Here is an 8,650-nt window from a genome sequence, read left to right as displayed (position 1 = left end):
ACGAATTCCAGAATCAGGATAACACCTGTGAGCAAATGTCTTCACTGAAACAAGTAGCCTCCAGGCAGTAAAGGTAGCTGTACTGCTGCTTCCTGCCACCCCCACCCCGACAAAAAACCTTCCCAACAGGTCTTCACTTGGTGGGGTCATTGCTACACTGTAGTTCCTCTAGAGTTAAGTTCTGTGCTGGTAATGACATTCCAGGCTATCTATACATATTTATTGCGGGGTCTTTTAAAACTCATTCGTAGAAGAGCTATCCTGTGACAAAAATTATCTCTAGAATCAGTATCACTGCATATACAACAGGCAGGGTGTAAAAGGATTTTTTCACCTCTGCAGGGAACGTATGTGTACAAATACAACCTGATTCTGCTTGGTGAGTTCTACATTCCGCCCCAAGGAGAAAAGCATTTAGGAGAGCAGAGTCATTATCCTTGAAAAGGAATATTTTAAGAAAATGAAAATCGCATTGCTTTTAAAATAAAAACTAAAAGGGAGTGGGTATGGAAACTACATAATTTAAAGACATGTTACAGCAGCCCCAGCTAGCCATAGCCTCAACATTAATATTACTACTCATTAAGTAACACTAATGGCAGAATATTTTTTCATTGCTTCCAAAATATGTCTGGACCTAGTGTGCAAGGCACACCTGTAGTCAAAGCACCGGGGAGACAGTGACAGAAGGACAAGGAATTCCAGGTATTCCTAGGATACTAGTGAATTTGAGGCTACTCAAGAGATCTCAGACACTGTCTCAAAAACTACAAATAAGCACTAATGGGGAAAAATCCCAAGTTCCTAAGATTTGGAATGAAGATGTACAAATTATACCCAAGGTGGTAATAAACTAGCTGCCAGTCCAGGATGGGAAGGTTCTTAGAAACTGTTAAATACATCATCTGTGCTGAGGAGAACAAAGAAAAATCACTGTAAAAATGAGTGTTTTGTTTTATTGGTTATATGCCATGTACTGTGCAAACCTCTAATTTTCATATTAAAATTTCTGTGAAATATTTTAAACCTATATGAATGTCAATGTACAAGCCATAGAAATGTTTTAATTGAAAAATGCTTTTCATACAACATATTCTGATCATAATTTCCTCTCCCCTACCTTATTCCAGATCCTTTCCACCTCCCTATATATTTTAATTCTTAAAAAAAAATTAGTTTTGAAACAAGGTCTCACTATATAAAACTAGGGTGCCCTCAACTCATGATCCCCCTGCCTCAGGGGAACACCATGCCCAGTAAAATGGCATTCAAAAACAAAGTAAGAAGCATAGCACATTACATTCAGCTCAAACTTACTCCTCATCCCACTGTCTTTTCCTCGCCACACTAACTACCCTACTGTGTGTTAACACTCCAATAATGCTTTCTGGTTTTAGTATACTTGTACAATTTCCCCCTTCTACCACATTCTCTGTACTTACCAATGTTGATCATGTGGATCTGGTCAGTTCACCTGGGCTTCCGGGTGGAATGCCATCCTCTTGAGCCATTCCTGATGAGCTGTCTACACCTTTCAAACACTCAAGCAGGCTCTAAGTGACCGTTTGTGCATGCCCCTCGTGTACATGTGCGTTTCCTAGGGCGACTTCTTGAAAGGAAATCTCAGGGTCGATAGGAACGCACCTTTCAGCTTTTCTAGGCACTGTCAATTTACTTCCGAAGTGGCTGTATCAACTTCTACACCTACCAGGAAAGTCCTTTTGCTCATTTTCCCCTTCTTATCTTTTAAAAAAAATGATTTGCAAAGCATTCTTTCGGAAGTTATTTCAATATAAAAAAATACTTCCAATTTATTTGACATTTCACTTTGTTATTAGTACCTGTTATCACAAAATATCTTAATAGTGAGGGAATTTTTAATCAACATTTCCTTGTTGGTTTGTGCTTTTGTCTTTAAAAAGAATTCTCTACCCAACTATGGTGAATGCATTTTTTTTTTTGTTTCAGTTTTCCTCTTCAGAATTGTTTTCAAACCACCTAGAACATATTTCTGTGTATGGTGTGAGTTAGAGAATACAAATTTATCATTTGTAAATCAACAGTCATTTTAAAAATTTCTGTTCTTTCACCATTGACTTTGAAAGCTACTTCTATCATAGAACAATGCTTGTATCTGTAAATGAGCCTGTTCCTAGGCTCATGATTGTAGTCTATTGGTCTATCCGTGTCTGGTGGTAATATATACAGCTTACATTGCTAGAACTTTGTAATAAATCTTGTTATCAGTAACGATACTTGATATCTCCTAATACTTTCTCAGTAATGTTTTGGCTCTTCTTGTTTCTTTATTCCATCATGTAAATTTTAGCATTAGTTATATCTTCCATTATCTTAAAAAATTCCTTCATGATTTACTGTTTTGTTTTGGGTTTGGCTTACCAAATGTTAAACTGATTCACTGATCACAATAAGTGGTGCTATTAAGAAGGGAAGGGAGCTATGAGAAAAGATATGTTGTGACTTCACTTGAAGTTGTACTGCTTTTTTCAAATTAATTTGGCGAGATTGAGAAGGTATGGTAAGTTGTCTCAATCATGAGCAAACATAAGCTTCCATTTGTTTGGTTCTTCTTTTGTCCTTTAATAAATAGCTTTTCCCCCATAAGGATCTTAGGCCATTTTGCTAGAATGATTGCTGGATTTTAAAACTCTACTTGCTGTATTTCATCTTCTGGGCCACTATATGGCATATCCTTTAATTCATCTACTATACTGTCAGGAAAAAAACATGTCCTAGGATTGTGTGTGTTGCATTCAGAACTCAAGCCTTTTTTTTTTTTTCTCCTGTTCAGGTGTCCATCTGTTTCCTCCAGCAACATTACACTGAAAATAAGTTCTATACATTTTTCTCTCACATAAGCAGGGGAATTCCACAGGTATTTCTTGACCTAAGTTTGGGGTAGAAAGAGGAGACATGTCTCTCCTGAAGTGTCTTGACAGAAGCCTCTCTGATCTTTCTCTGCCCAAACCCCCCTTTTCAGTGGGGAACACTCACAAACCCTTTGCTTTTTTCCGGACAGCTGACCCTGCCCTTCACAGTAGTTTGAGATTCTCAGATGTTGAAATGCAATCTTTCAGAGATTCTCTGACCTTTGTTCCTGATAAGCTTCACCCCGAGGGGAGAAGCCCAGTTCTCTCCACCTGAACCAGGATCTATCTCAGAGCTAGGAGTGGAAGTCATTATGACCCCCAAATCCACCACTGGCACACTTCTTAATAACTTGTTAGTTAAAAAAAAATAATAATAAATGCTATCAATAGATAATTTTGGGTTGTTTTTCAGCTTTGTGGTTGGTTGGCCACATCTTAAATTTAGAATTCCATCGATGTTCCAATCATGTACATGCAATCTGGGGGAGAGGAGACAGGAGATTTTGCAGATCTCCAAAGAAAACACAAAATAGGCAAAGCAGTCAAAAAAAAGTTACCATAAAGGCCAGCATCCGTTTGTTTGACTCACTGAGGGAATGGCACCTTCAGGACACAGCGTCTTGTCTAAGTGGGTTTTTGTTGCTGTTTGATTGGCCTTTAGTACTGGAAACGGATGTATTTTGAAAGACACTTTGAAATGGAGTAGCAAACACCAACTCCCCCCAACTCCTTCTCCCCAAAGCCCAGTTTGGTCTGAAGGGGCAGCTCGATCCTTTCTCCACTTTAGGTGGGCAAGAAGATTTCTGTGAAATGACCTTAGAACCGTTTGCCTCGTTTATCAGGCAAAATTAGAAGGGAAGCCTCTACAAGAACTACTTTGACCGACAAGGAAGACTACCAACGCAGGTTCAAGTCATACTTTTAACAGGAGCTTGTTGAAACGTTTAACAATTCCAAAATGAAATTAAACGAGTTTTAACTTTTGTGGGTGTTTTTTGCATCTCAAAGGCATAAAAATGCAGAGGAAGTTTTTAACAGAGGGGTGAAAAAAGTCTTAAAACGGTAAAAATCAGGAAAAACAACTCTTCTTAGGACTAGTCCTCTGGGTGCATTTACCAGGAAACTGATTCTTTTCGCGACTTCAGACGCAAGTCCCTAGCCCAGCGGGCTCAGTACCTGCTCCGGCCTCCGCCTCGCTCCAGGCGGCTTCCTACTCGGCCTCCGCCCCGGGGGGGCGCCCGGCGGCCCGAGCGGCTGTAGGACTCGCGCGGGGTCGGGCAGCTTCGTTCCACGGACGGCGGTAGCCCGCGCTCCGGCCTGCCCACGCGCTCGCGGCCACTCGAGTAGCGCTCGCTGCGGTAGCTGTCGCGGCCGCCGTAGCCGTCGGGCGAGCAGCCGCGGTACTCATCGTAGCGCCCTCCGCCGTAAGATGGCGGCGGGCCTCGGGCTGGCCCGGCGCCCCGAGGGTCCCCGTAGCTGTCGAAGGGGTCTCGGTAGGAGCCGCCACCGCTGGGGTGCTCGGCGTAGTCGCGCTCGCGGCCCCCGTAGCCGTCGCGCTCGCAGTAGCCCCGGGAAGGGCACTCGTCGCGCGCGCTCGAGTGGCCGTAGTCGCGGTAGCTGTAGTCGCGGGGCGAGGGCGCGAAGTCGCGCGGGTCCCGGGCGCTCGGGTAGTCGCGGCTGGAGTAGCTCTCCCGGGGCGAGTAGCCCTCGTCGCGCGGGCCCAGGTACGGGTCGCGGCGCGGCGGCGGCGGCGGCAGCTCCCGACGCGGGGGGCCCCCGTAGCCGTCTCGCCCCCTCGAGCTCGGGGCCCGCCCGCGAATCCCCGCGCCGCTGCGCGCCGGGCCCGACGACGGCGCCGCTCTCTTGGGCGGAGGCCCCGCCCGGCGGGGCGGCGGCGGCGGCCCGCGCTTCAGCGGCATCGGGGCCCTCGATGGCCGCAGGTCGAAATCCCCCGCGTAGCCGCCTTCGTCGGCCGACCCGCCCCGGGAGGGAGGGCGCCTCGGGCCGCCGCCGCGGGTCCCGCGCAGGCCCCTCGGGCGGCCGCGGCTGCGGGGAGGAGGGGGCCCGCGCCGGCCGCTGTCGAACACCGGCTTGGTGGCCTGGGCCACCTTGATGGCCTTACCATCCAGGGACTTGCCGTTCATGTCTCGGGCGGCGGCCTTGGCGTCCGCGGGGTTCTCGAAGGTGACGAAGGCGAAGCCTCTGGACTTGGAGGTTTCCCGGTCCTTCATCAGGAGCACCTCGATGATGGGGCCATACTTGCCGAAGGCGGCCTCGAGGGCTTTCTCGTCGGTTTCGAGGTTGAGGCCTCCGATGAAGAGCTTCCCTGGACGGTCAGCTTCAACCATGGCGGCGTGTGGCGTGTGGCGGAGCGGCTCGAGGCGGCGGCGCGGCACCGGACTCCCCTGCTGGTCCAGGCCGCCTCCTACCGGTCGGGCGGCGCTGTGCGCAGGCGGGAGGGCGGAAGGCTCCGGCCTGTGATTGGTCGGCGGGGCTGCACCTCAAGCGCCTGTCTCGGGGGGGGGGGGGGGGGGATGCGATGCGGAAGCGGGTTTGTTGTGGCCTCGGTGTCCTCCTCAGTCTGGGTCAGCTGGCCCTGGCCGCTGTATGCCGCTCTGTCCCAGAAGCCGGCGGCTGACTTAAAAAGCCATTAGGGGAAGGGAAAAAAAAAAATAAAGTCCCATTGTTCTTAGTGAGAAGAATTCTAAGGCATTTTAAGCCTGGTTGCCAAAACGATTTTCAAACAAACAAACAAACACAAACAAACAAACAAACAAAAATACTCCGGAAAAGGCAATTAGTAGTCGTTCAAAATATTTGGAAAGAAGTTTGTAAAGTTTAATGATAAGGTTCGGCTTCTTCTTTTCTGTTTGTTTGGTTTTGGTTTTGCCTTGTGGGGAAAGAGAAGGTGTTGATAGGTGAAACGACAGTGAGAAGGAGTTATTATTCTATGGATTCACTCCTTTTCTTTTTGACACAGTCTGCTCTTTTGTTTACCTCAGTCTGTTTGGTCTCATATGTATACACTAAAATGGTGTTCACATTTCTTCCTGCCCGTTTGTAAGGTACTTTGTGGTAACCATGGTTATCTTGTCAAATTTTCCCTTCGTTTTTCTTGCTTCTTTTCTAGAATGACTTGTCTTTCTTATTTTTCCTCGGCTGTGGAGAAGTTGTGTTTTCTATTCTTGTTCTGTTTTCTCTTAATGCTCTCTAAGTTTATAAATTTCCTTACCAAGTATTGTTTGTTGCTTAATCGTGTGTGTGTGTGTGTGTGTGTGTGTGTGTGTGTGTGTGTGTGTGTAACTGTAACCATATAGCCGTGACCCACACACCAAAACCACTTACATTTTCCTCACTGGAGCTTGCACTGTTAACACGTTCACAGAAGCTGTCACATCTCTGGCAACAGACACACAGCAATCTTTGTTTAGGCTTCTTGGAACAGGACTCCTAGAACCCTTAGCATGTCTGGGAAAGAATGCCTTGTCTTATTTCTAAGGGATACGTGAGACCCATAGCTAATGTTTGAATGAGAATGGCTCTATAGTATCATACAGTTGAATGCTTACAGAAGAGTGGAACTGTTTGAGAAGGATTAGGAGGTGTGGCCTTTTGGAGGAGGAGTGGTCTTGTTGGAGCAGTGGCGTCACTGGGTGTGGGCTTTAAGGCTTCAAAAGCCCATGCCAACCAGACTCTGTCTATCTCTGTCTCTCCATTTCCTTCTGTCTGTCTGTCTCTCCTTTCTGGAAGATTAGAATGTAGCCATCACCTACTTCTCCAGTGTCATGCCTGCCTGCCACCACACTCCTCACCATGATAAATTACTAACCCTTAGAAGCTGTAATCAAGCCCCAGATAAATTATTTTTTCCAATAAGTTGTCGTGGTCATGGTATCTCTTCACGCAAAAGAACATTAACTAAGGCAGCTGAGGTTATGATAATTATATAAATGCTGGTTGGGCCCTAGATAACAGTGTAAGAGCTGATCACTTAACCAGCCAAGTGATAAGAATGTGCCAACTATTGTGTTCCTGAAGAGCAGGAAGGAACCAGGGATTGAGCTACCTTGAAATATAACTCATGCCAGAGACAGTAAGAGAACCCTGTGTGCCTGGAACCTTTGTTCTCCTTTGTTCTAAGGTTCCTCTTAGGTAGACTAGTTTGGGTGTCTCAGTAGTCCCAAAGAGGTCATTGCAACTTAGTAGGGTTTTTGTTTGTTTGTTTGTTTTGGTTTTGGTTTTCTTTGTTTTGTTTGTTTGTTGTTGTTGTTGTTTTTGGTTTTTCAAGACAAGGTTTCTCTGTGTAGCATTGGCTGTCCTGGACTCCCTTTGTAGATCAGGCTGGCCTAGAACTCACAGCAATCCACCTGCCTCTGCCTCCTGAGTGCTGGGATTACAGCTGTGATTACTAGAAGTATATCCTAGTGAAAAAGAAAGCCAGCAGATTCTATTAGGGGCACAGTGTCTAAGGCTGTAGCCTAGAAGGTTATGAAGGAAAGAGGTAGCTCTTCTTCACTAATGGCATCTTGCCACATAATCTTCTGGTGCAGACCGACTTTATTCCCCCTCAAGAGTGCACTCAGAATTGTTAAATCAAAACCTGCTCCTCTACTCTGAGAACACTGGTTCAGGAGTTGGAGCCAAATGACCAAGCAGCCTAGAGACAGAAGACTTATTGACTGGATCTGAGTCCCAGCACCATAAAGCTTTCAAGAAACATCAAAGAGCCAGGCATGGTGGCTCATGCCTGTAATCCCAGCACTAGGGAGGCAGAGGCTGGTGGACCTCTGTGAGTTCAAAGCTAGCCTGATCTACAAAGAGGCCAGGACAGCCAGGACTACAAGAGTAACCTTGTCTCAAAACACCAAAAAAGGAAACAAACAAACAAACAAAAACAAAACTAAAATATCAAGCTCTAATGCTTATTAAAGAGGGGAGCAAGGTTTAAGTTTAAACTATATAAATTGAACCCAACTCCAAGGAAACAGTGGTTGTATATTTTTAAAAGTAGAACAGAATTGTTAGGAACATAAATGAAACCATTTTGAGTAATTTTAAAAACCATTTTTGTGTGATTTAGAATATGCTTGCTGCCCCACAGCTCAGATAGGAGAGGAGCTCTCCCCTTCACCCCAGCCTTGCCCCAGGCAAGCTCTGATGTGTTAGTGGACCTACTACAAGGCTCCAAATAAGCCAAGCTCTAAATAGGCCTTAACATGCTAATGAACTAACTCCAAGGTGATGTTGATACACCTATTGGAATATAGCCAATTGAAATGATAGAAAAATTGGAACAGTAGCATGTTTCCTAGACATGGCTTTGAGAATGGCCTTTCTATGTGGCTCTGGCTTGGGTGACCCTTGAACTTCCAGCACCGTTGCTGAGCTCACACATGCTGACTTGTCAGTATCAACTATTGGCAGATACTCTAATGACCGCCTGGATCTTCACCAGCACAGTCAAGCCTGCCATAGCTGAAGGGCTTCACAGTGGACATGGCTTGAGCCTGCCAAGCTTCTGAAGCTTCCTCACAGGAGAAGATTCCCAGTGGATCCCTGCAGTAACATTCTCTGCTCTACTACACATTTCTTGCTTGGTGAGATGTTTGTTTCATGTTTTTATTAGCGTTGTATTATAAGGAGTGTTTGTGTGAATAAACCAAACATATTCAAAAGACAAGTCTTGTGTGGACTTCCTAATTGCCAAGCACCTCATACCCAAGTAGCCATGTTCTCTGCCAGAGTAGACAGAGGAGCTA

At 46.0% G+C, this 8,650-nt stretch overlaps 1 protein-coding gene across 1 annotated transcript; it reads right to left on the bottom strand.

Moving 5' to 3' along the window:
* Positions 1–3,807: 3,807 nt before the first annotated feature.
* Positions 3,808–5,365, bottom strand: RBMXL2 (RBMX like 2). Its single transcript, XM_084773661.1, has one exon. The coding sequence runs from the start codon at positions 5,237–5,239 to the stop codon at positions 4,061–4,063; it is 1,179 nt and encodes a 392-aa protein (XP_084629787.1). The 5' UTR covers positions 5,240–5,365; the 3' UTR covers positions 3,808–4,060.
* Positions 5,366–8,650: the final 3,285 nt, after the last annotated feature.

This window comes from Acomys minous, assembly GCF_964271855.1.
Source record: "Acomys minous genome assembly, chromosome: 2".
Taxonomy (NCBI): domain Eukaryota; kingdom Metazoa; phylum Chordata; class Mammalia; order Rodentia; family Muridae; genus Acomys; species Acomys minous.
The sequence above is the reverse complement of the archived record's forward strand: the minus strand, read 5'-3'. Positions and strand labels throughout refer to the sequence as shown.

Coding starts and splice junctions, on each gene's coding strand:
- RBMXL2 (XM_084773661.1), bottom strand. CDS start 5,239: ATGGTTGAAGCTGACCGTCCAGGGAAGCTCTTCATCGGAGGCCTCAAC.